Below are 27,911 nucleotides of genomic sequence, written 5' to 3' on the forward strand. Positions count from 1 at the left end.
AATTTTTGTCAGAACTCGAATCCTTTGAAGCTTATATCTGAAGCTTTAAATCTTGAATTCCAGTTTCTATTTCATGAATCAGTATCATACTTCTGAGTTCTCAATTTAAAGGCCTGAAGCTTGAATCTTAACCATAAACTTTGAAAAAAGTGAAGCCTGAAATCCGAATCCTGGTGATTTTATCCCCAAAAGTTTCAATCTTCTTATTTTAGTTCTCCGGTCTTGAACCTATGGCCTTAGATCTTTAATATAAAAGGCTCAGGCTAGAAATCTGTGTTCTTAAGCAAGTAAGAACTCTTCGATTTAACCTTAAAGTGTATTCTAATGTTAATGATTTGACCTTGAACACTGGATATTTTGGAGACTTGAACAGTTGATTCTTGGATTTAAATCTTAAACCTGGTTCCTGATGTTTAAACTTAAGGCTAGAAAATGGTATTTTAACTGTAACGGTTTTTAATCTTGAGTTTAACATTTTCCATGTTCAATCTTTGGCCTTGGATCTTCAATCTTAAAGCATGAAACTTAAAAACCACCTCTAATTCCTTAAATCTCGGGTTATAAGTCTTCCGAATTTGAACTTTATTTTTTAAGAATTTGGTCTCTGATCTTTGAGCCTATCAATTTTTAGTACACAACCCGACACGCAATTTAAAGCTACAGGTTTGAACCTTGACTTTTCAATATAGCCTTTGACTTGAATCGAGAGATGCTGCTCAGTGTGAATGCTGAAACCGTAATCTGAATCATTTTCCCTGATCCTTAATTGTAAAACATGGACCTTACTTTTAAAGAACAGAGAATCTGGGTTCAGAATCTGAATCTTGCATCTTTAATTGCGAACCTTAAATCTCGGACCATTATAATCATATCCTTGGATGTTCTCGACCTTGAGTGGTGCGCTGGGGCGTGAACCTTAGGCTTAGAGACTTCAAGCTTGAATTCTATAATATTCTTACCTCAGCCTTGAATGGTAGAGCCACTCCTTTAGAGCTTGTAGTCTAAATCTTCCATCTTGAATTTTTGGGCGTGGACTCTTGGATAGAATCTGAGTTTGAATCCGGATGTTCCTCCCTAGACTCTGAATTTTAGGGATCAATTGTAAAATCTGAATATTTCCGCCTACGATCTTCGATCTTTGGCGTTGGACCTTAATCACAAAACGCTGATCTTTTCTCTAGGGGTTTGACTATTCGATTTTGGAACATGGATCTGAATGTTTTCACTTTAAACTTATATCCTGAAGCTTGAAATGCTAGAATTTGAGTACTGAAGTGCGAGCCTTGGATCTTGAGTCGTAATATGCTTCTGTCATAGAGCTTAGAAACTCCCTGCTCCTGAAACGTTTTGATACTGAGTCTGTGCGTTGCTTCTTCAATCTTGAATCTGTAGAATTCAGAAACTTGGATCTTAGACTTAATTATTTTTGAATGTAAAATTTTGATATTGAATCTTGTGGATCAAATGCAAGTGTTAAATCCTCGATTCTGGATCCCGACTTTGGCTTTAGACCAAAAAACGTGGATCTTAGTGGGTTTGAAGATTGGATTAGTGGGCCAGTAAATGAATTTTGTCCTCTTGGATCTTAGTTCTTAGCTTTGGAATTCTATAACCTGAATCTCTCAGGTCTTGAACCATAGAGTTGGAAACCTGAATATTAACATTAAACCATTGAATCCTGTTCATGGGCTATTTTGAATCTTAGAAGTCCGAAGACTGGATCCGAGTGAATTTTTGGGTTGGCACAGATTTGGGTCACTTGAATTAGATTCGAGTGTGGAATCCTGGACACCGGAATCTTGAATCATAAATTGCAGATCTTGGGTCCTAGGGGTAGAATCTTCATCATTGGAATTTTGGATACCATTGCAATAATTTTCAACTTTGAATCAGATTTCCTGGATCCTGATTCCTCAAATATTAAGATGAACACCAGAAAATGAATGTTTACCCTGCTATGTGGTTAATTGTCAAAGAAGCTGAAATCCTTTGAGGTGGTCCCTACTACGAAAGACGTGTTTGTCACAAAAGACACTTCTGAAACGGATACCTTCCTTGCAGTTTCGCGTAACAACCAGAGCTTGCAATTACAAAGCTTTTCTACTGAAATACTACACCAGATATGTCTGGTGATGAATAATCAGCTTCAGAATTTATGTCGAGGAGAGCGTTCGCGATCAAACTGCGCCGCCTTTGCCCCATTTAACCGTGTTTGCCGTCAATGACCCGTGCCAGTCTAAATAGCCGTCGTCCACACGCGCCCGCTTCCATCCCTCCATTGTGCGCCGTTTTTACTCTCCCTTCCGGACATTGTCATCTCAAATAATTGTCCGACGTTATGCTTTGTAATCGATCCCCATCAGAAAGGGCGAACACAAATGGAGCGTAATCGAACACCTTCCCCCAATTACGACACCGCACGCACGGGGTGCGCGGGGGCGGTCCGGTCAAACGTCACGAAATTACAAATCGAGCAATTTGAAAAATACCTTCCGTAGTCAGAATTCGATCCAAATTGCATTAAACCGACCGTTACCGGCTAACAGGACACTGACAAATTCCCCAGCGCGAAAGGGGGGCGATCAAATTTGTTTTTACGATTGGGTAGTAGAATTTCACCACTCACGTTGACCAAGACGTTTACGCGACGCAAATTGTGTACAAAAATATAAAAGTGTCGTCTACTAAAAATTCTTCTGACACACGGTTACTGAGCCATAAAATCCGATTGCCATAAAATGGATGCATTCGAATGCTCCTGTAAGAGGAAGCTTGATATTTCAAGTGGGGTTTTTAGATCTGCCTGAAGAATGTGATATTACGTGTTATACGCTCGAATTTCCATCCGGGATAACATGACTTTGGCATAAAATTTCGCCGTCTTTTCTTTCCACGTAAATGATTTTCCGTCCAAAGGTGAGTGGGGGTGGGCGGCCCGTTTCGTGTATCGCCAACAAAACTTAATCGCCCCCTTTCGAGGATGCAACCGATGCCGGTTTTCCAATATTGGAAGCGGCGCCATGCAAAACTAAGTGTTCGTGTTCTTCTATCGAAATATAACAATAAGGGCCTCGCACTATCTGGTCGGAATATCAATTACGTACACCCCGAACTGACAATGCGAAGACTTACTCTGCAATAGACATTCAAGGAATGCAAAGTGGAAATTTTTCTCTTTTATCTTTCGGGGAACGATCGCTCTCGCTGGTTTCCAAGCTTCATTATCGGAAATGGAAATGGAAAACAAAATTGCCATTAAGGTCGTTCTCTTGCCCAACGTGAGTGGCAATTAGGTTTCTCGTTAGTATCTCACCCTACCGTTACAGAAACCGTGACGGGACACCCTTTTCTTTTCTATGTTTATTTATTAGATTAGATTAGCTGATTCCTGCATATAAAGAAGATCGTTACAAATGTAAAACGTCAGCGCCCGTGTAACGTAATGGGACAGAGGTAATGCCACCCGCAGCAATAGTGCACAAAGTGTGTTGGTTCCAAGAATTCATCAATGTGAAGGATGCGGGAGTCGGCGTCCCTCGAGACGTCCCCCAGGCGCAAAAGATGCAAGTTGGACCCACAATCGACACCGCCGATTGGAAAAAGGACCAGAAGACGGAGGCGGCAACGCAAACAAATTTTTTTGAGAAAATTAACTATTTCTGTCGGAATGTCGAAAAAAGCCATCAAGCGGCGATATGTGAAACTAGCAAAACTAGCTGAAGAATGGCTCTTTTAAACTAACCAGAGTTTGTTTAAATCGGCTCAGCCGTTTCGAAGATACAGGGTGTTCCTTACGGAAACCTTTGAACACCGACCACCACTTCATTTTTAGAGATACCGCAAAAATTGTCAAACAAAAAAGGTTCAGATTATCGTCGACTTCAAAGACTGGACATTTTTTGTTAGGTTAATATAGCGGAATTGACAGAAACATCACTTTTTTAGAGTCCAGTAAAGTCACTAAATATAGAAAGTACCGCAATCCATTGGGCTCGTGTGTTAGAGAGAGAACGCATGATTTTTGCCCAAAAATGGCGGAAGTTATCAGATTCTAGTAACTTTAATGTTAGGGATTGTTCCACCTGTTTGGAGATATCTGTATAAATTTTGATAAAACATGACAGTACCTACTATGAAGTTAGGTTATAAAAAATTCAGATTTTATTTGTCAATTTTTTTAAGTTGGTAGCAAATTTGCCCAAAAATGGCGGATGGTTGCGGTACTTTCTATATCTAGTGACTTTAGAGTCCAGATGGCAGTTACACCGCCTAGCGGCTATTTCAGAAACTTAAAAATATTTTGCAGGTTTTTCTCGTGACCGTTTTAGTAATAATTTTTTTACCGCAAGCCTCTACGATGGACAGGTTCTCAGATACAGTACCTCGCACCCTGTACACCCCTCTGAATTAATGTGAATTTATTTGAATTTAGAATGAATTAATTATAATTAACGAGAATTGATGTGAAACAATTTGAATTAATGTGGAAAATTTGAATTAACGAGAAATAATTTGAATTAACGTGAAATAAATTGAATTAACGTGAATTAATTTAAACTTATTCACATTTAGGTACAATTACATCATTTCAAAAAAACACTAACTTTCGTAATAATTATGAGCCGACTTTGAGCAAACTTTATGTGTTGGCGGTTCTCAAAGCGTGAGGCGCGACCCCCAAAGGGGGGGCGCAATGAAGGCCCTGGCGGGCCTAAAGCTTGATTAAAAAATTTACTTACAAAAAGCAAGCTTTTTATTTTTAAAATTATCTCGTAAGAGTACGGAATTTAGTTCTTTTTTAGTTTAACGGCAGTAACATAATGTGCCTGTACACAGACATGTTTTCAGTACAATGATTTTTATGTTCGAAGACCCCCAGATACCCTAATTTCGTCGAAATCAGAATTTTTTTCGCGCCCCCATTTAGGAGTGCGCCCTTCCGTGGTTGGACTTTTGAAAAAAATTCTGCAAGGTTGGAAAGGACATACCCGAAATCGTGCCACAAGTCATTCTAACTCTTATGTTTGCTGAGAAAAAAATTAAAGAAGAAATGAAAATTTCACCACCCAAACGAAATACGTTGGACCCTCGGTTTATTTGGAAAATGTGCTTGTTTTGATCCCCTCTCCCACCCACATTTTTTTACATACTTATGTAACACCCTGTACAATATGCTTACATGTAGAGGGGCCCGGCTTACAGCTGGATTATGAAGGGGAGGAGGCTCGAAGTAAAAAGTTTGAGAACCGCTGGTGTAACTCATCCTCCGCGACTCTGTTGTAAATCATGGCACTTCAATGTGCTTTCCCCTCGGAAATTGTATGAATTAGTTGGAATTAGTCTGAATTAAAGTGAATTAATTTGAATTAACGTGAATTAATTTGAATTAACATGAATCATGGCATCTCAATGTGCTTACCCCTCGGAAATTGCATGGATTAGTTGGACTTAGTCTGAATTAACGTGAATTAATTCAAATTAACGAAAATTAATCTGAATTAAGGTGAATTAATTTGAATTAACCTGAACAAATTTGCATTAACGTAAATTAATTTGGTATGAATTATTTGTTTTATTATTTATTTATTTTTGCCTTTTTTTGAGTGGGCGGGGTTTCAGTCAAGGTTGCTCTACCAACTCGACCCATTATACATTTACAAATATCCATGTCCGAACCCGGATCGAACCAGGGACCCTTAGTACCGCAGTCCAGCTTCAAGTGAATTGCGTCACACGGGCCGACGCGGCGTGAATTAACGCGAATTCATTTGAAATAACGAGAATGAATGTGAATCAATTTGAATTAACTTGAATTAAAGTGAATTAACATGAAATTACGCGAATTGCACCAAAAATAGTACTTGTTCCCCCCTAGGCTTGCAAGAATTTAAAATTTCAAAGAAATGTCTCCATAAATGTCATTGCGTAATGTGCGCTTGCTCACACCTGATTTTTACAATATGCGGTTAACATTTCGAAAAAATAAATTGCCCCACATTGCACGCCAAATACATAATACTGTGTGCAATGACGTGTGGTCAACTACACCCCCCACAAAACACCTGTCTAACTAACCTAAATTAATAACTTGGGAGACTCGGTAGACTCCACCAACACCTGAAATAAATCTTGGACACGAAAAGAAAAATCTCACATGAAGACTCTATCTTGGTCGCACAATGGGTAAGAATAAACACACAATTAACTGATTGACAATGACAAAAGTTTATTCCGAAACACATTACAAAACTCCTGGAAGAAATAGTTCAATAAATTAAAGTTTTTAAAAAAAACTTCCAATTACTTACAGTTTTTTTTTCTGTTTTACATGATCGGGTCGTGAATCGTTTGCGAAATTCAAGCCAACTTATCAAAAACACTCACTGAAGGCTTCAGGAAACTCTATTTGCTTTTAAAATATTGAACTCGAGTTTGTTTGATAAACAAGCAGAAAAAGATCCTTGGCAGCTGTTCTGACGGTAGAAACTTTTAACTTTCACTAGGCAAACAACTACTTTAATGACTCCAATACGATCTAACTTTTTTTTAATGCAGACAAACCGTTTTAAAAACTTTTTTTATAATTTCTCCTCGTGCACTTCCGGTATCTGCTACAAAGAAATGTCCGTGTATTGACCTAAATTAATAATTTGGGAGACTCAGTGGACTCTATCAACACCTGAGATAAATCTTGCATACGAAAATCTCACATGAAGACTCTATCCTGGTCGCACAATGGGTACGAATAAACACACAATAAATTAATTGATTGACAATGACAAAAGCTTATTCCGAAACACATTACAAAACACATTGAAGAAATAGTAGCTTGCAAAGCTTGATTAAATTACGATGCACGGAGGCGTTCAATAAATTAAAATTTAAAAAAAAATTCAAATTACTTACAGTCTTACATGATCGGGTCGTGAATCGTTTGCGAAATTCAAGCCAACCTATCAAAAACACCCAAAAACACTCACTGAAGGCTTCAAGAAACTCCTATTTGCTTTTAAAATACTGATCTCGAGTTAGTTTGATAAACAAGATGAAAAAGATCATTGGCAGCTGCTCTGACGGTAGAAACTTTTAACTTTCACTAGGCAAACAACTACTTTGATGACTCAATTCGATCTAACTTTTATTGAATACAGACAAACCGTTTTAAAAACTTTCATAATTTCTCCTCGTGCACTTCCGGTATATGCTACAAATGTTCGGGTATTGACGTGAATTAATAATTTGGGAGACTCAGTGGACTCTATCAACACCTGAAATAAATCTTGCATACGAAAAGGAAAATCTCACATGAAGACTCTATCCTGGTCGCATAATGGGTACGAATAAACACACAATTAATTGATTGACAATGACAAAAGTTTATTCCGAAACACATTAAATTAAAAAAATTTAAACAAAATTCCTGGAAGAAAGAGTGGCTTACAAAGTTTGTTTAAATAAATTATTTAAAAAAACTTCAACTTACTTTGTTTTTTTTCTATTTTAATTAATCGGTTCGTGAATCGTTTGCGAAATTCAGGCCGACTTATCAAAAACACACAAAATCACTAGCGTCAGGAAAGTTCACTAGCCTTTAATAAACTGATCTCGGGTTAGTTTAATAAACAAGATGAAAAAGATTATCGGCAGCTGCTCTGACGGTAGAAACTTTTAACTTTCACTAAGCAAAGAACTACTTTGTTGACTCCAATTCCATCTAACCTTTCTTGAATACAGAAAAACCGTTTTAAAAACTTTCCACAAACTTTAACAACTTCACTGGACGATGACCTAAATCTTTTTAGAATAGCTGTCGAGCTAAACTTGGAGTTTTAACAAATTCACAATTTTGTTTGACACTTGTAATTAAATCTTCCACCGAAATTGTGATTTAAAAGAATTCGAGATTTACTTGCATGAACTGGACAACGATCTTTTCAATTCTTAACAATCATTCTAAACAGTGACGACCAGTTAACTTTGACAAAAACAGACTGACTACCTCTATCAACTCCTTTTGAGACAAAATGCGTATTAAATTTCAGTCACTTATTTAAGCAATCCGTACCTCCACTCAATTAATCCGCATCATTATTTATCGACGAAGGACGAACCGCCGACTTGGTCGCCTTTTAATTTTTATCAAACCTTTAATTTGTCCGATAACGGCTTTTAAACACACATTTGCTTTCGTTAATTTCAAATTGAATGTTTCCTTATTTATGCGCTCCTTGAATTTCAGACACTGTCCGCAACCCTTAAATTACTTCTACAAATTCACAATTTACAATCACCATTAAATAAATTCCCCAAATTCTGTGACCATTTGACAAAAATAAAACATTGCACGGGATGTTCCGCCTGAAATATCAATTACGTTTACAGCACGTAAATTTTCAACCTCAAGGTAGCGCGCTCTCATCTTCGGTTTATTTCAACCTAGAGAAACGAGACCCCTCTGGCTAAAAAAGTCTGAATCAGCTGAAAGATCAAAACAATTCGTGGAATTATGCAACGGGAACACTTCCTAGAGTTTAAAATCTTCATGAATCGAAAGTAAATGCAAGTGCAAGAAAGATCCCTTGAGTTACTTGATCTACTACTAAACTCTTTGTTTAATCCTCAAAGGATTTTTCCTTTTCTCCGTTTGTCTTTAAAATACGCTTGCTGGTGAAAAAACCATGATATCTCCCCCATTGAATTCAATCGCATCCTTTGTGGGGATTATTTAACAAAAAAACGCCCGTTTCTATTTCGATTTAATCGTAATAGACACAAAAAGTGGGTCAGTCTTTTGAAGTAAATTACTATACACAAAGCGAGAGGGGATTTATCAAAAGATGTTTGCTCTAATCTATTCTAGGGATGACCCTTAGTTACGTCAAAGGGAAAATCAATGCGCTCTAATAGAATTTAATTACCTATTCTCCATTATGTATTCCCACACGGTTCGTTCACATAACCTAGAAATTAACGGGCGACTGCGGCGGCGGATCTAAATCCAAATTTTGATTGATAAGTTCAAATGTGTCTTAAACAAATTGACCCGTGTACGCAATGTACGTGAGGTCGAGGGTGTGTATGTATCGGGCCCCATTAATCACGGAAGGTCTTCGGCTTGGGCACGTACTAAACCGCATTAGCCTTTGGGGATCAAGTTTATGTTATACGAACAATTCGCCCATTGTGCCCATTCAATTTTCACGTGCACTCGTCGCGGCCGGACCTAATCCAGGTAACAATGGAGAACGAGATCGGGCCACATCCAAGACTATATCGACGGAAAATTTTGATCCCGATTTAGTATCGCCGAAAGTGGGGGATTTATTGTGAGATGCGAACGTCGGGAGTTTTGTTTGAAAAAGGTTCGGTTATTATAATATCTGTAATCCGGAATAGCCCAGTGGACAAGCTTTTAACCTGAATATTCGAGATAACAACACAAAGCGACAGTCGCTTCACCGGGGGGAATAATTTCGTTCTAAAAACAGAACGCGAGGGCCTCTTCTGGTTTCGAGAGATAAATTTTGAATATGCTTGTACTTTTTAATGTTTTTGCATTACTCTTTTTTTGTTTCAGGTAATTCCCGAGCGTATACCGAGGGCCGATCGAACTTGTTGGTGAGTAGAGCCCTATTCTGGCGCTTCCCTTTCATTACCGACGTATAATTTGTATTAGACACTCATTGTGCCCCGTGATTGAAAACGCCGTACCTTTGTAGTTTGCCTCCGTTTTCAATGTTTTCACGACTAGGTTTATTATGCGAAATTACCTCCCTTTAAGGCAAGAGGATATTTAGATCCAAAGCGCGCCCTCAAGCTTTTCTATATTGGAAGGCAAAGAATACGAAATTTAGGTTAGAGTTAAAATGTTCAAGACATCCACGTGACCCAATTTGGAAACTGTTGGTCTCAACAGGGTGGAGCACCCTCTCACAACACGCTCTAATCGTGCAAGAATACCTATGGGCCATATTTCCTCGCATGATTAGGGCATTGTGTGCAGGTGCACCAGCCCGTTGAAATCAAATTTCGTTTTTACAGTATTACGTACGTACTTCTTTAACGGGCCATATAAACAAAGATGATGATTTCTGTTCAAATAAAACAGAAAAAAATAAAAACGAAATCGGTAAATTTCGCATGTCGTTGGAATCAATCGAAATTCTCTGGTTTTCTTTACAGCACGATAATAACTCTTTAATTGCCGAGACTCTCATGATAGACATCCTTATCAATTATCGGGGACACAGTGTACCCTAAACCAATTCTTTATTTACATTTTTGTGAGGCAAACTCTCCAATAAAGGGGCCCTTGAGTTTGTCTGATTGAACTATTGAGTTTCCGTAATAAAAAATTTAACTCAAATTAAGCTCTTCAATTTTCACACTATGATTTAGCTATCTCATCACTGGGAGGTAGGGTGACAGACTTTTTCTTGCCATGCATCAAAGAAAACGGTTCCCTTTGTGCCCCCAAGATCAGAAACCCTTGATTTAACAACCCAAGGTTCTTGAATGAGGGCAATGCCCTGCTTTTCAGTGAGGCGTTTGCCTAAGGCCGCCCTACAGTGTTGCAGGTTTGTTTGTATAAAATTTTCTCTCAGGACAATAGCTGTCTACTGTTTATCCGGCGTTGCTAGAATAAGGCCCCAGCAGCGCCTCAATATTCGCAAACTCCTCCCAGATCGAAATCGGACCGGGTGAGTAGCTAACGCTGGAGTAGTTTCTTGCAGATGTCCCTGTAGCACATGTTGGCGTTGTTGTGGTGGTTGTACTGATGTACTCCCCACCTCAGGTTCGGTATGGTTACTAACCCTCACGTTTAGAGAGGAAAAGCCATAACTGAGCCCCCCCACCCCTGACGATTAGGTTAGTCTTATCCTTTTCCTCAATGCCTCTCTTGAGGTTGATTCTTCACGGCTATGTGAAAGATACACCAGCTACCTTTGCCCAGAAATTATGCACCTCCAAACGACACCAAGTCGTGAGGTTCCATCTGGATCCAGATGGCAACTTTGCGAAACCTATGAAGGTAGTCTTCCTGCACCCCCTTTACCTTTACTCCTCCAACCATTCAAGGTAGTTGTTGTTCTCGCACGATATTCATAGGATCTCGCCCGAGTACCTCCGACTGGGTGCTAGTGTAGCGGCTTTTAGGACGAACACACGCTGGCCAAGAACCTTCGTCAGATGATTTTGTACCATATCCGCCTGGTTAGCCGTTAGCCTACCCAGAGGGATATTGGTATTTATGATCGCTACTTTGTGTTGCCTTTCTGCGGCTTGCTTGTAGCCACTGCGGGGTTTTCCACCCGCCTTTGGTTGGGACCGTGATCTGCCGCCTTTTCCCTACGCTTACTTTTGATTGAGAAGTCTAATCGAAAAAGTACGAATTGTTTTGGATTCTACGCACCAAAATTAATAAGAAAAAGTGTTTTCCCGAGAAATTTTGGTGTAATCGATTTTTGGTAAAAAAGGAAGGTTATACACTGCCTTTTTTTGAGGCCCGCAAAAAAAATTGTCTCAGATCGACCCGGAAAAAAAATGTTCTTATAGAATGTGGCCTGTAGAATCCATAATTTCAAACAGTTCCAAGATTGGGCTACTAGTTCAAATGTTACAGCCCTTTGAATTTTCTTTCGAAATTGGTTTCTAGTCTATAACTTTTGATTGAGAAGTCTGATCGAAAAAATACGAATTGTTTTGGATTCTACGCACCAAAATTAATAAGAAAAAGTGTTTTCCCGAGAAATTTTGGTGCAGTCGATTTTTGGTAAAAAAGGAAGGTTATACACTGCCTTTTTTTGAGGCCAGAAAAGAAATTGTCTCAGATGGACCCGGAAAAAAAAATTGGTTTCTAGTCTATAATACTCTTTTGCCCGCCTGACCGGAGTTAGCTCTAGGACCCTAGAATCAGGGAATGGCTTGGTGACTGTTGGCGCAGTTTGACCCATTTGGGCCAGCCTGGCCTTCTTTTTCCTTTTCTCCTCACCGGTGGAGATGCGCTTGCGTGGTTTAGATTGTTACTGAGACTCCGTGACGTGTAACATAGGTCGAGGGTCCCTCCGTTTTATTATTTTGATAAATCTCCATGTCTGAAGAGACTGAATTCGTCCCTCTAGCTCCTCACCAACCACGCAGCCCAACAAGAGGACGTCTATTCAGACGCCAGGTCTTTTTTCTTTGTAACAATGAATTAGGGAAATGTCCCTTAATCTCCAAGATATCCGCCTCTGGGCATCGCTCGGGCATTCTTCCAGAGGGGTCTCTATCCCCTATTCCCTTCTATTTTCTAGCTTCTTTTTCTCACGTGCCTATTATTTTATCAATTAACTGTGCTACTGTTCTCAATTTCTCTTCACTTTCCAGCATTGTTTCGATTATGTTATCCTTTTCTATTTCTTCTCCTACTTTAATGGCGACGCGGTATCTCTCGGCTTCCCACCTTGGGCACCTTAATACTCCGTGTCCTGCATCATCCACGGCACCCCGGTCTGTGCAGTCATCACTCTCCCTCTTTCTTATCCTTTTCAGGTACACCCCCCATGCCCTGTTAGAAATTGCGTCACAAAATAGTTGGTTTCCCCATGCTTCCTTCCTACCCAACTTTTCAGATTCCCTATCACCTCCTTCGCCCACGACTCTCGTATCTGCCACTCTTCTTCCCATGCCTCGAGTATGTCTGCTTTACTCTTCCCTTCATGCCTTGCCCAAATCTTTAGCCTCAGCGGAGGTGTACTGGCCACCACAAATAGGTCCTTAGTAGATACTGTTCGATAAGCCGTCGCTATTCTTAAGGCAATTTTTCTTTGTACTCTGTCTACCATTTCTCTGGCCCTCCTTGTTTTTATTGCTTTTCCCCACACCTCGCAACCATATAGGATCACATTGTCAACCACCGAGACCAGCACTCTCCACTTCCATTCTCGTGGTCCCCCAGTTCTGCACATTAACCGGCCCAGCTGTCCTGCCATTCTATTTGCATTATCCGTGGCTTGTTGGGCATGTTGCATATAGCTCAAGCTCTTATCAATAGTTACCCCCAGTATCCCTATTTCTTTCCCAGCCACTATGTCCGTTCGATCGACTGTTAGGGTGACCTCCGAGAGTTTTCTCCTTCCCGCAATCAGGGCCACTTGGGTTTTACTGCCCACCTTTTCTCGAAAAACGCCGTTTTCATATCAATTTCGATTTAACGCACTTGCGATCGTATCGTAGGGACCGCGGGGCAAATTTATAGAAGATCGCCTCCAAAGTAATCGTTAAGTATAGAAAAGTCCCCGGAATTTCACCGGCAAGTGCCCATTTTGCGCCCATTTTCGTGAGCATTTTCATTTTTTCTTTTACGTTCTCTCCCGTAGATGCCATCCATTTTTTGGGGGAGGTGAAGGTGTCGTAGGATAGCCCCGTCCTTTCTCTTTCGATCGCCGCGTCGACCTTTCGAATATCTCGAATATTGGCGAAATTACGAATTTTTTTGTAAAGGCGCGCAAAATTCGAAAAACCAAAGGCGCCCTCTACCGTCGAAACCGTAAATCTTTTATAAGAATTTTTTTTCGTTTTTGCAATCTCAGCGCCCAAACGCATAAGATGAGAGGTCGAGAAAACGACGATTTTTTTCGATTTTTTCGAAGGGTATAGTATGAAAATTTTTTCGTTTTGAATTTTTTCGCATAACTTTCGAAGTAGGGCTCGTATTTCGACGAAACCTTTTGTAACGTGTCTTTTGAGATAAAATGCAACGTCCGACGTGTCGATCGATCGAATCGGGGACGTTCTTGAATTTTCGAGTTGCGCACTCGGGAATATCAATTACGCGATAAATTTTTGGAAAATTTAGATTCAAAAGGTCGTCCCCGTACGTGAGCACTCCGGAACTTGATATTTTACGTCGGTCGGGGCCGTCGACGCGTCTCCAGGCTTCGTCTAGCACATCGAGACACGAAAGAAAACACGTCGCTCGGCTTCGGCGGCCGCGCCGCCTCGCCTCGCGTCTTTGTTCGATTCACCTTCGATTCTGGAACGCACACCGATCGATACGGAAGAAACCGACATAGAAAACCGCATCGTTCTAGCCCACGGCGTTCCCGAATAACTTTTAAAATATGATATTTACCGACGAGGAGAGGGTGGGGATGCGGGGGAGGGGGAAGTGTCGGACGTAAAGTCGGAGGATACCGATACGAGATCGACGTAAAAAACCGCATCGTTCTAACCCTCGCGGTTTTCGAACAAAGTACGTTTAAAGGTTTGGGGGGGGGGGGGTCAACGGAGTGGCGCCGGGGTACGTAATGGACGTCGAAGAAAAGACTCGATCGACGACTTTTCAAAAACTTACCCCCTCCGTACGAAAGAAGAGACTTCGCTCGGCTACAATCTTGTACTTTGTTTATGGAGGTCTGCGTCTTCTATATCGCTAGCTCAATCTTGCGGTCTGTCACCATCATACTGAGATCGTCGGCATACGCCACCATAGCCACTCCTGCTGGTGTCCCCAGCCGGATGACCCCGTCGTAAGCAATGTTCCACAGGAGTGGACCCGGCACCGACCCTTGTGGCACCCCTCCATTCACCTCAAACTGGTACCCTTTCCCAGAACGTAATTTGACGCGGTTTCTTCTGTTGCTCAAATAACTGTATACCACCCTCCTTAGATGCCCCGGTGTACCTTTTCTTTGCAGTTCCTCCAGTATGACATCTAAGGAGGTGATTATTGTCACCTCCCTAGTATGTCGCGCACCTGTTAATGCGGTTTCCGCTATTCTATGGATCTGGCTGAGCACTTCTCGGGTCCCCTTCCCTTTTCTAAAGCCATACTGCCGGTCCGAAAGACTGGAAGAATGGGCGATCTTTTCCGCCAGGACCTTCTCCAACAACTTCTCTAGGTGACTTATCAAGGGCATTGATCTTACTGACCCCGGGTCCTTTTTTGGTATGAGGACAACAGACGCCTCCTTCCAGCGCTCTGGATATACCCCGGTGCTCAGGGCATCGTTGAATACTCTCGAGAACCACTCTGGCCTATCCACGGCCACCTTGCCCACTAGCTCCGGAGGTAGCCCGTCTGGCCCAGTAGCATTCTTCTTCGGCATCTTTTTGGCTGCCTGTCGTATCTCTTCTATGCTCACTTTTGTTACTACCTCTTCTCCTGCGTCCATTTGCCAGTCCCTATCGGTCGAGTGTCTTGCTATATCCTTCGAAAAACACAAGAACCAACTTTTCACACCGAAGAAATTTCCATTTTATTAAAATCTTGCGATCTCTCCCCTCGGGTGAGAAACTTCATTATTTTTTCAAATCTGAATGATCCCCTCTTTAACTACCGAGGAAATTTTCTACGCCCACAATAGCTAATGAACTAAATTCAACTATTGGCTAGTGTCTTTTTTTCTACCAATCCCGAGCGACAGTTAATTATCTCAAAAACAAAGCCTTCGTCTTTTTTCCACGAAATGATGAGCTAGGTCTGTTCCTATATCCCTATTCCAACGGATGTAATCGTATCGCCACTACCGCTATCTAGATGCCTAAACCAATTAAAGAACAAGAGCTCATTGAAGATTGACATTAAAAATTTGTTTAGGAAGACACTTGACCATGGCATTTTTACTGGGTCCGTTAAAAGCACTCCAAGAGATCCATTAGCAGATCCGGAAGTGCAGAAAAGATGGATAAATGCATGCTCTAAAAAACTGGAAACGAAAAATGAACAAAGAATTTTTCTTTTCTGGGGGATATAATACCCCCTGATCTCTATCCCCCCCCCCCCGCCCCCAGTTCTCTATTCGTTCAAAAAGGTTTACTACTCCTAGCATTTTTCAAGAGTCTTTAGGCTGAACGTTATGGGGGGAGAAAATATCACCCCGTACCACCAGCAAACGAGAATCTCATGATGCTTGTAGGAAAATGAACATTGAATCTTTCTTTTCTGTGGTGTATAATACCCCTATCGTAGGTATATTCTTTCGAAAGGTTTAGTACCCGTGGAATTTTTCAAAGAAATCATTAAGGCTGAACGATGTCAGGGGGAAAATATCACGGAGGAGGGGGGGGGGTATACTTCTGGAGGTATGAATACCTTCCAGCATACGAGTGTCTCATGATAGTTATACAGAAATGAACATTGAATATCTTTTGCCGGGGGTGAAGAGGAGGGGTAGTATTAATATTATGATTTGAGTTCTGAACAGCCCCTCGACAATTCTGAAGGTGTCGATAAACGATGTTGGTATTGAGAAATGCAGTTATTTGAATTTAAAGAGAAACAGTTCCTTTTTCGTCACCAGAAAAACAACTGCCCACGATAATCTCCCGGAGAGAGTCCCACAAATAGCCATTTCGGCCCTACGCCGCGCATATTTTATTCTTACCCACCCTTAAGCCATAATTGATCGCGAGGCACGAACATCTGTCTCAAACGCAACGGACGGATGACGAGACGAACCTCTGCAGGAACAATAGCCATAAACTGTGGCGAGTTAGATTAAAATCTACGTTCGGGAGAGCAGCGCCTCGAAGAGGAATGAGTCCCGAGGGACAGCAGGAGTAATTTTTCCGGATCGCCCCCTGCCTTGTTACAACGTAAATAAAGACCACCCCGCCCCCAAGGCAGGTGAACTACATCGATCGCGCAAATAATTAGACGAACTTCGGCGACGCGATTTTCCAAATTGTTAAATGACGCGTAAGTTTAAGCTGCGGGGGAGCCCTAAACGAGGGTTTCGGGTGTTATAAAATGATAGCGTTGAGTAGTGGCGCGGTCATCTCGGGAGGTGAATTACGCACATTACGTCTTTATACACCGAAAAAAGGGGAGTTATTATTAAGTTCGCGTTATTTATCAAAATAATTAAGGAGAAAGTAGGGCGAAAGTTCGCGAAAAGAAAAAAAAACCAAAATTGTTTCTTTCTTCATCCACCCCTTTTCGTATATGTACAGCCGCTGCAGCAGCTATCGGAAGCTTTAACTAATTGCCCCCAACGCACAGTTGTATTGCCGAAATTTGTTGCAGGGTAACTTCCTATCTCTTGTTGCAATTTTTCAAGAACGGCAATTTACAGTCCGCCGCAGGAAATGAAGGGAAAAGATACACCCAAGGTTTCAATGAACGTTCTCGTCGAGGACTAAGAATAGACGCAATTTTCATCCCTCCCTTATCACGCTAAATTTACAATTGCTAGTTTTAGAAGCAAATTAATTTTAAAACCTCAACCTATCAATTCATACGGCGGCCTCGCACGTGTGATTATCGAATTCGCTTAATAGTCCCCTCGTAGCTCGGTGTTCAAAAGGCAAGTAAGACTAATTATTTCAAGTAATAAAACTTTACTAAAAATCCATGTGAGAACCGAAACGTTCTCCAGAAATCTTCTTCGGAAATCCCAGGGATTGGGCAATTAGTAATTTCTTTTGTGATAATCCAGACTCGAATAATCTTTTGTTTAGTGACCGAAACAAAACATATCTTAGACTACGTACTAAACAATCTCGTAGCCCAAAAACAAACGGCTTCTCAAAATCCCGGAATGATCCCTACTATTCTTTGTAACTAATTATCTTGTTTCAACATGACATCTAGTAATTAAAATGAAGAATTGTTTATAACGGGTCAATCAGATTTACGATATCCCCTGAAATGGAACGCTTAGCCTAATGAACGTTTAACAAATCTCACGAGATGTAGATGCTTAATTCGGAAATTATAATTACGGACACCTAATTAAGATACCCGGATCTAATCAGAACACTCGACGGGCGGCCGACACCGCAGACATTAGACATCAGACATTAGGCATCAGACATTAGACATCAGACATTAGGCATCAGACATTAGACATCAGACATTAGACATCAGACATTAGACATCAGACATTAGACATCAGACATTAGACATCAGACATTAGACATCAGACATTAGACATCAGACATTAGACATCAGACATTAGACATCAGACATTAGACATCAGACATTAGACATCAGACATTAGACATCAGACATTAGACATCAGACATCAGACATCAGACATCAGACATCAGACATCAGACATCAGACATCAGACATTAGATATCAGACATTAGACATCAGACATTAGACATCAGACATTAGACATCAGACATTAGACATCAGACATTAGACATCAGACATTAGACATCAGACATTAGACATCAGACATTAGACATCAGACATTAGACATCAGACATTAGACATCAGACATTAGACATCAGACATCAGACATCAGACATCAGACATCAGACATCAGACATCAGACATCAGACATCAGACATTAGACATCAGACATTAGACATCAGACATTAGACATCAGACATTAGACATCAGACATTAGACATCAGACATTAGACATCAGACATTAGACATCAGACATTAGACATCAGACATTAGACATCAGACATCAGACATCAGACATCAGACATCAGACATCAGACATCAGACATCAGACATCAGACATTAGACATCAGACATTAGACATCAGACATTAGACATCAGACATTAGACATCAGACATTAGACATCAGACATTAGACATCAGACATTAGACATCAGACATTAGACATCAGACATCAGACATCAGACATCAGACATCAGACATCAGACATCAGACATCAGACATTAGATATCAGACATTAGACATCAGACATTAGACATCAGACATTAGACATCAGACATTAGGCATCAGACATTAGACATCAGACATTAGACATCAGACATTAGACATCAGACATTAGACATCAGACATTAGACATCAGACATTAGACATCAGACATTAGACATCAGACATCAGACATCAGACATCAGACATCAGACATCAGACATCAGACATCAGACATCAGACATTAGACATCAGACATTAGACATCAGACATTAGACATCAGACATTAGACATCAGACATTAGACATCAGACATTAGACATCAGACATTAGACATCAGACATTAGACATCAGACATTAGACATCAGACATTAGACATCAGACATCAGACATCAGACATCAGACATCAGACATCAGACATCAGACATCAGACATCAGACATCAGACATTAGACATCAGACATTAGACATCAGACATTAGACATCAGACATTAGACATCAGACATTAGACATCAGACATTAGACATCAGACATTAGACATCAGACATTAGACATCAGACATCAGACATCAGACATCAGACATCAGACATCAGACATCAGACATCAGACATTAGACATCAGACATTAGACATCAGACATTAGACATCAGACATTAGACATCAGACATTAGACATCAGACATTAGACATCAGACATTAGACATCAGACATTAGACATCAGACATTAGACATTAGACATTAGACATCAGACATTAGACATCAGACATCAGACATTAGACATCAGACATTAGACATCAGACATCAGACATTAGACACCAGACCTCTTTTTTTTTTAAATAAGGTAATATTTTTATTAAATTATTCGAAAGACTTCTTTTTTGTGTACAACAAAGCTATGCTACGATTTATTATAGAAAAGCGCAAAAAAATGACAAAGTTAAAAAACTATCTAGCAGCTTAGTGCGAGGTTAATATTTACGATAATCGATTGCAGAAGTTCGGTCGTTGCATTCTTTTTGGTTTGAATGCAAAGAACTCAGGACAAAATATCAATACCTATGCTAAAATATCGGTATACTGCAGGTTTTTTAATGATTAATTAATTAATTAATAATTAGGTTTTCCTGCAATTTTCCCAATTCGTAAGGTAAATATCGGAGTAGTATAGAACAACTTAAGACCTTCTGCACAGGCACCTCTAAAAAGCATTATGCGGGTCACTCTGTAATTGGGAGCAAGCCTGTCAGTGGTGTACGTAGAACGGGGGGGATTAGACAAGTTCGTGGCACATACAGTCACCCAGTGCGTACTAGAAGGGGAAGGGGGGGGGGGGGTAAGAAATTGGGTTGCACAGGCGAAAAAGATTAGATTAGAATGGTATTTTATTTCTTACTGCTGACAGGCCCCTTTATTGCTTTTGCTTTAATTATTCAACAAAAACGAATAATAGGTATATTTATGGGCAAAAAACCAATTTCAACAAAAAATTCAAAGGGCTGTAACTTTTGATCTAGTAGTCCGATCTTGGAACTGTTTGGAATTATGGATTCTACAGGCCACATTCTATAAGAAAATATTTTCCGGTCGATCTGAGACAATTTTTTTTTCTGGGCAAAAAAAAGGCAGTTATTACCTCCCTTTTTTACCAAAAATCGACTGCACCAAAATTTCTCGGGAAAAAACTTTTTCTTATTAATTTGGGTGCGTAGAATCCAAAACGATTCGTACTTTTTCGATTAGACGTCTCCATCAAAAGTTATGGGCAAAAAAATTCCTGTTTTTAAAATTTAAAATTCCTATTTTCGTCATTTCGTGAAAGGCAGGACGCAGGTACCTCACCTCAGTAGCAGTACTAAGTACCTGATACCTATTTGTTATTTTGGGCATCAATGTAGCGAATTGCCGATCGATGCCGAATAGCCAAATCGTTGACTGCCAACACTGATCACTCACTGAATAGTGAATACTGAATACTGCAGAATATTTAGATTTTAGTGACTTTAGACTTTAACCAAAGCCAAAATTGCTCTCTATAAATATACCTATATATTATTGCCTTTATTTTAAAGTGGGCGGAGCGGATAGCGGAGTATTACCTAAATACCTAATAGCTATGATGATAAGTCAATTCTTCTGGGGGGGATATATCCCCTTCATCCCCCCCCCCCGTAAATACGCCACTGAAGCCTGTTGAGAACCCAGAACAAGAAAGGGATAATACATAAATAAATAAGTAAATCACAGATTTAAAAACTAAAATCTCTGTTAATATTAATACTGTAAAGAAGAGTACCAGGCCGCCGACAAAAAGGAAGGTAATTGACAACTTAATGAGGGTGTCCTCTTAAGGGGTAAGTTGTAAAATGTCATTACGTGCCGATTGAATTGAATAAGGAGCTTGGTGTTTACTGACCTGAGATAATAAATAAATTATTTATTATTAGTTATTAGTAATAAACACAAACAAAAGTAAAAAAAAAACGCGTGAGAAGACATTAAACGGTGAAGAGCGCTTTCTGGTCTGAGCTAGGAGGCTTTTCTGTCAAGAATTTGGCACATTTTTTTAAATTTATTGTCCCTCTTGTTCTGGACCCTCAACAGGCTTGAGTAGAAGTTATATTCCAATCTTCTTTGAAAGGTTTTACTATATCTTTGTAAAATCTTCTTAGTAATGTTAAAAATTCATGAGAAGCTTTTAAATCTCTCATTAGAGATTTTACTTTTGCATTTTAGGAAGTCCGCGTAGATAGATAATAATATTGTTCTTTGGGGGTCTGAATCTTCCATTTTCCAAACCATATTTCTAATATCCCAGGAGTTTACTTTACCAACATTATTGATATCCCTATAACGTGGAAAAAGACAAAAATTTTGAATGAAATCCTGTGGGTATGGATTTTAGACGATCACCAAAACACTCCAAAATGGTCGTCGAAAGGTCTTTCGTGCCGCGTTCAACAAATTTGTCTTTTGTGGCTACGGCAATTGATAAAACGGGATAAAACAGCAAGCGAAAAGATTACCCTTAATTAATTAGGTAAATTATACGCGTACGTCACGGATTATCCCGCAAGTGCGATGCAGTAAATCATTTCAGTTCTGTATCAGCCACCCAGCCATTTGTTTGAAGGGGAGAGCGAGAAGGGTAATTAGTATCTCAAGATAATGAGTTACGTGGTCGCCCCCCGTGTATTTATCACGGGCTCTGGAGAAGACGCACGACTCGAAAAACGGGATAACTCCATAATGTTAGCGAGAGTTTCATTCTCACGCCTCTCCTTGCCAACGTCAAGCCTAAACCTATGAGATTCCAGATATTTAACCCCCTTTGTACGCCCTTTTCAAGTGCCACTATATACGCATGGGAACGCAGGAACAAGAAATCTCAAATTACGACGAGGAAGATCGTCGCATTAATTTCGATTATTTTCGAGGAGCCTAATTCTAAATTGGGGTGATTACGAAATTCTTCGCGGTGGGCATCGGCGCGCACGTGTTCAAAGCCCGTTGTATATTTATCGTACTGCATCTGTTGAATATTTTCACAGTTGGTCGTATTTGGGAATCTCACAAGGCAACTTATATAAAATGATATTTTAAGCGAAATGTTAAAGTAAACGTACAAAGCCAAGCTAAAAACAATATGTTATACGTTTCTGTCCCCACGCTTTGTACACAGTCGAGTAATGTCAACACACGGCATAGAAACCCCCTTGATACAAAACGGCGAGGTTTACCAAAGTTTCATCACAAGCATGTGCAAATATTGTATTCCATACTTCGTTCCTTTGCAAATATCGCGTACGAAAATTGACATATCAAGAACGTTTCTTTACCATTTTAAATTTAATAAGGATTTTGAATGGAAACGTCATGCACAACTGGTCAGTACGGTCGAACCTGCTGGTCAATTCAATCATTTCTAAAATGCTGTTGCTTTATTGTCAACTGCTTTACGGATGCGTGGGTCGGGGTCAATTTCGTTTGAACTCTCTTCTGCGGTTTACCTACCTTAACTTAATTTATTCACTATGGTTTGCTATTAGCGCGCCTACTTCCATTTTCCAATTACGTCACGCATTAGACGCCCTAAAGATCGCTTCTTGCAACTGATTCACTAAAGTGCCTTCTGTCCACATTTGTTTTCCCTTTCTCCCTTACATGCATGTTGCATGCGTTTCTGGACGCTGGTGTACTGCCCAAATAAAGAAACAAAATTTCTGCAACGTAACTAATGCTCTATGGTTAAAATTGTATTGTAGTGAATAGTGTAAAGGGCTGTAATGGGTATGGATTACACATACTTTTTGGCCTGGGCGTGAGGGAATAAAATTTTGCAATTAACTGTATATAATGTATATTAAGTTTTGTAAACGTATCATTTGTTGTAAGTTTAAATTTAGAATAGAGGGAATCTACTTTGCCCGAAGACAAACGGTAAACTTTAAAATTGAAGTCGTTTTTAACGCGCGCTACTACAACGTTGCGAAATATTTAAAAGGCACCTAAAACTATTGTCGTTTAGGGCAATAATACCCAATAAAAGTTTAAACGTACACCGAATTATAATAATCGCGTAATTCCTCCAGGCATATTAGAGTATCAATTTCGGTCGTAATATCTTGCCCGAATTTTGATTATTATTTGTTGAAATTAGCCCTGTATGAAAGTAAAATTAAGGTAAGTTCGGAAATACTTCACACCGACATCGACTCCGAGACACGAATGATAAGAAGATTATCCAGGGTGAATCATCGATAATTTGTAACCGTCCGTTACAAAATGGCATCCAATCGATGGGCTTCGAACCATCAACGCCTGTAAAGAAGAGTCTCAATGCAAATAAATCGATACCAGTGGCGTACCCAGGAAAATTTTTAAGAAGCAAGAAACAAATAAACCCACATTTTTACAGTCATCGTATGGAATTAAGATCCGGTTTCAAAAAAGCGACCAGAACAATTCAGAAGAATAAAATGGAGGGAACACAAGTTGGTGAAGACAGCGTATTTAGTCAAGAAATCCAAGTCATCATAGAAGCCCCTCAAGTACAAACACAAAAAATGGATCTAACAATTTTGGTAAAATTAATGCAAGAAATGAAGGCAGGACAAGAAGATGTGAAAGAAAAAGTAGAATTAGGACAACTATAAATGATCAAAAACCAAGATTACGAAGTGAAATAAAAAGCGAGAAAGAAACTTTTTGGAGAAAACCGCCAGTCACAGTGAGTTATCGATAATTTGTATCCGTCCGTTACCGGGCGAAATTACCATATGAAAGTCCAAGTGAAATAAGCCCGAGAGAGGAGAGGAGACAGATGCTGTATTGCAAATCTACGCTACTTTTACACTGCCAATACACCGCATCCCACGAAAGGTCTTCGCGACCGACCAGTGGGAGAAGGAAGCCACTTCATCAATGATAAGCCAAGATCCCGAGTGAACGAGGCAACCCAGATACCACGAACTAAAAGTAGTTACTTTCAAGGAGCTGGTTATTGCAATTAGGAAGGTAGAAGAACGCACCAGAGCAGAACCGGGTCTTTGATCTAGCACATCCGACGGAAAACGCCCCAGGTGCGCCGAGGGGTAAACCGCGATGGGAAATCAGTGTACACGTTTGAGGAAATCTATGGGAAATCATAGGAATTCCGGGGGAACTCCTAGGAAAGCTAAGAATTCCAAGGAATTCCATGTGTATTCAGGAGGAATTCCAAGGAAATCACAGGAACTCCGAGGAAATCAAGGGAACTCGTGCTGCATTTTATTATTTAATTTGGTCTTAACTAATTTTTTTATTTGTTTATGGTATTTTTCTCATTTAATAATGAGTTTTTCTCATTGCAAATAGGTCTATTAAAATATAAAATAGTGTTTCGTCTAAGGTCGTGTCTTTATCCGTCCGTCCGTCTCTTTGCGACGCTACTAGTTCTTTATCTTAAGAGCTATTGTTCTACTTTTTTCGCTATTTGGTTCGTTATGGTGTCGAGTCTTGTCCCAAGGAAGGAATTTTTTCTGTACCGCTTACAAAAAAAGTTATTGTAAAAAAAAACAAAAAACCGTTTTTTACATGTTCCATAATTGTACCCTTTTGCCGTTTATTAACGATCCTAGAGATCGTTTATAATTTTGCATTGCAATCTGTCGCCTACCGGTTGGTCTCTCCGTCTGTTCCTTTGTCTGTCTGTCCATCTATCTGTCCGTGTGAACGATAACTTTGTTTAGAAATGTTCGATTGCTTTTACATCTCCGTTAGTTATGAACTGAATTGCATGAAATTCAATATGGGCATAGCTTTAGCCATATAATACGCAATGCCAAAAGTTGAATCGAATCGATTCAAAATTCACAGTGCCTTTTTCGCATCTCGACCATTTATAAACCGAATTGCAAACTTTTTTACTTATAAAAGTATTTGAATGAAATTTGATACATAGGCACTTGGGATAAAGGAAAATCAAACGCCAGTTTCAAAATTTGGCTTTGCGCATGCGCAGTGCCAACTTTTTTATTTATGGAAGAATTTAAACGAAATTTGATACATAGGCACTTGGGATAAAGGAAAATCTAGCGCCAGTTTAAAATTTTATTTTGCGCATGCGCAGTGCCAACTTTTATATTTATGGAAGAATTTAAACGAAATTTGATACATAGGCACTTGGGATAAAGGAAAATCTAGCGCCAATTTCAAAATTTGGTTTTGCGCATGCGCAGTGCCAACTTTTTTATTTATGGAAGAATTTAAACGAAATTTGATACATAGGCACTTGGGATAAAGGAAAATCAAACGCCAATTTCAAAATTTGGTTTTGCGCATGCGCAGTGCCAACTTTTTTATTTATGGAAGAATTTAAACGAAATTTGATACATAGGCACTTGGGATAAAGGAAAATCAAACGCCAATTTCAAAATTTGGTTTTGCGCATGCGCAGTGCCAACTTTTTTATTTATGGAAGAATTTAAACGAAATTTGATACATAGGCACTTGGGATAAAGGAAAATCAAACGCCAATTTCAAAATTTGGTTTTGCGCATGCGCAGTGCCAACTTTTTTATTTATGGAAGAATTTAAACGAAATTTGATACATAGGCACTTGGGATAAAGGAAAATCAAACGCCAATTTCAAAATTTGGTTTTGCGCATGCGCAGTGCCAACTTTTTTATTTATGGAAGAATTTAAACGAAATTTGATACATAGGCACTTGGGATAAAGGAAAATCAAACGCCAATTTCAAAATTTGGTTTTGCGCATGCGCAGTGCCAACTTTTTTATTTATGGAAGAATTTAAACGAAATTTGATACATAGGCACTTGGGATAAAGGAAAATCAAACGCCAATTTCAAAATTTGGTTTTGCGCATGCGCAGTGCCAACTTTTTTATTTATGGAAGAATTTAAACGAAATTTGATACATAGGCACTTGGGATAAAGGAAAATCAAACGCCAATTTCAAAATTTGGTTTTGCGCATGCGCAGTGCCAACTTTTTTATTTATGGAAGAATTTAAACGAAATTTGATACATAGGCACTTGGGATAAAGGAAAATCAAACGCCAATTTCAAAATTTGGTTTTGCGCATGCGCAGTGCCAACTTTTTTATTTATGGAAGAATTTAAACGAAATTTGATACATAGGCACTTGGGATAAAGGAAAATCAAACGCCAATTTCAAAATTTGGTTTTGCGCATGCGCAGTGCCAACTTTTTTATTTATGGAAGAATTTAAACGAAATTTGATACATAGGCACTTGGGATAAAGGAAAATCAAACGCCAATTTCAAAATTTGGTTTTGCGCATGCGCAGTGCCAACTTTTTTATTTATGGAAGAATTTAAACGAAATTTGATACATAGGCACTTGGGATAAAGGAAAATCAAACGCCAATTTCAAAATTTGGTTTTGCGCATGCGCAGTGCCAACTTTTTTATTTATGGAAGAATTTAAACGAAATTTGATACATAGGCACTTGGGATAAAGGAAAATCAAACGCCAATTTCAAAATTTGGTTTTGCGCATGCGCAGTGCCAACTTTTTTATTTATGGAAGAATTTAAACGAAATTTGATACATAGGCACTTGGGATAAAGGAAAATCAAACGCCAATTTCAAAATTTGGTTTTGCGCATGCGCAGTGCCAACTTTTTTATTTATGGAAGAATTTAAACGAAATTTGATACATAGGCACTTGGGATAAAGGAAAATCAAACGCCAATTTCAAAATTTGGTTTTGCGCATGCGCAGTGCCAACTTTTTTATTTATGGAAGAATTTAAACGAAATTTGATACATAGGCACTTGGGATAAAGGAAAATCAAACGCCAATTTCAAAATTTGGTTTTGCGCATGCGCAGTGCCAACTTTTTTATTTATGGAAGAATTTAAACGAAATTTGATACATAGGCACTTGGGATAAAGGAAAATCAAACGCCAATTTCAAAATTTGGTTTTGCGCATGCGCNCCATTGATGAACGGCGAATTCTCAACGTTGCGTTGTTGAGTCGATTGCTTCTTGGCGAAGAATGGGACGAATTCTGCGCGACGACTGCATATATTGCGCTTCTGCGGCTCATGCGCGCACACGTAGGAATATATACAGGCAAGGCAAAAAGGGTTATGTACAGGGATGGAAAAAAAAAAGGAAAAAGGCCAACGTGTTTCATTCCTCCGGCACCCCTGACTACAGGGATACCGGAGGCGGGCTGCTCAGGGCTTCCTGGCCCTCTTCAGCCAGAGAACGGGATTGTAAGGATGGGTAAAGTTAGGGATTGGAACGGAAGGAACGGAGTTAGGGTGCTGAGGGGGAGAGTACTGCTCCAGCATTCGCCTCGTAGATTTCAACATAATGCTAGCATTATGCGAAGCTACGTATGTCTGAGGAAAACCCCCTGACAAAACCCCAGCCAGACAGAGCAGTCGGCAGCGGGATTCGAACCCACAACCTTCCGAATAGCATCGGTGAGCGCATCCACTGCGCCACGTGCCTCGGTAGTTACAGTGATAAAACCGACGATCAATACAACTTTAGAAATAGACACGACCTAAAATTTTCAAAACTGCGCCTTACACGAACAAGAAATGCGTTTAACTACTACGGTATAAAATTTATGAACAAACTACCAAACCAAATAAGATGCCTGCCAACAAAACAATTTGAAATTTGAAACCCAAGTGCGAAAACATCTGCAAAACAATGCATTCTACAGCGTAGAAGAGTACTTAGACTGTGATTTTGATATGTGTGGTTGAGTTTTCTGTTTGTTTGTCTAATATTTGTTTTTGTTTATATACATAATCTTATTGATAAATG

At 39.7% G+C, this 27,911-nt stretch overlaps 1 protein-coding gene across 1 annotated transcript; it reads right to left on the reverse strand.

Annotated features, from left to right (window-relative positions):
* Nucleotides 1-12,505: 12,505 nt before the first annotated feature.
* LOC116180104 lies at nucleotides 12,506-12,974 on the reverse strand. Its single transcript, XM_031499941.1, has 2 exons — nucleotides 12,603-12,974; nucleotides 12,506-12,550 (listed from the first exon to the last, which is right to left on the reverse strand). The coding sequence occupies exons 1-2, from the start codon at nucleotides 12,972-12,974 to the stop codon at nucleotides 12,506-12,508; spliced, it is 417 nt and encodes a 138-aa protein (XP_031355801.1).
* Between the last annotated feature and the right edge of the window lie 14,937 nt (nucleotides 12,975-27,911).

Source organism: Photinus pyralis, unplaced genomic scaffold (genome assembly GCF_008802855.1).
Source record: "Photinus pyralis isolate 1611_PpyrPB1 unplaced genomic scaffold, Ppyr1.3 Ppyr1.4_LG9, whole genome shotgun sequence".
Taxonomy (NCBI): domain Eukaryota; kingdom Metazoa; phylum Arthropoda; class Insecta; order Coleoptera; family Lampyridae; genus Photinus; species Photinus pyralis.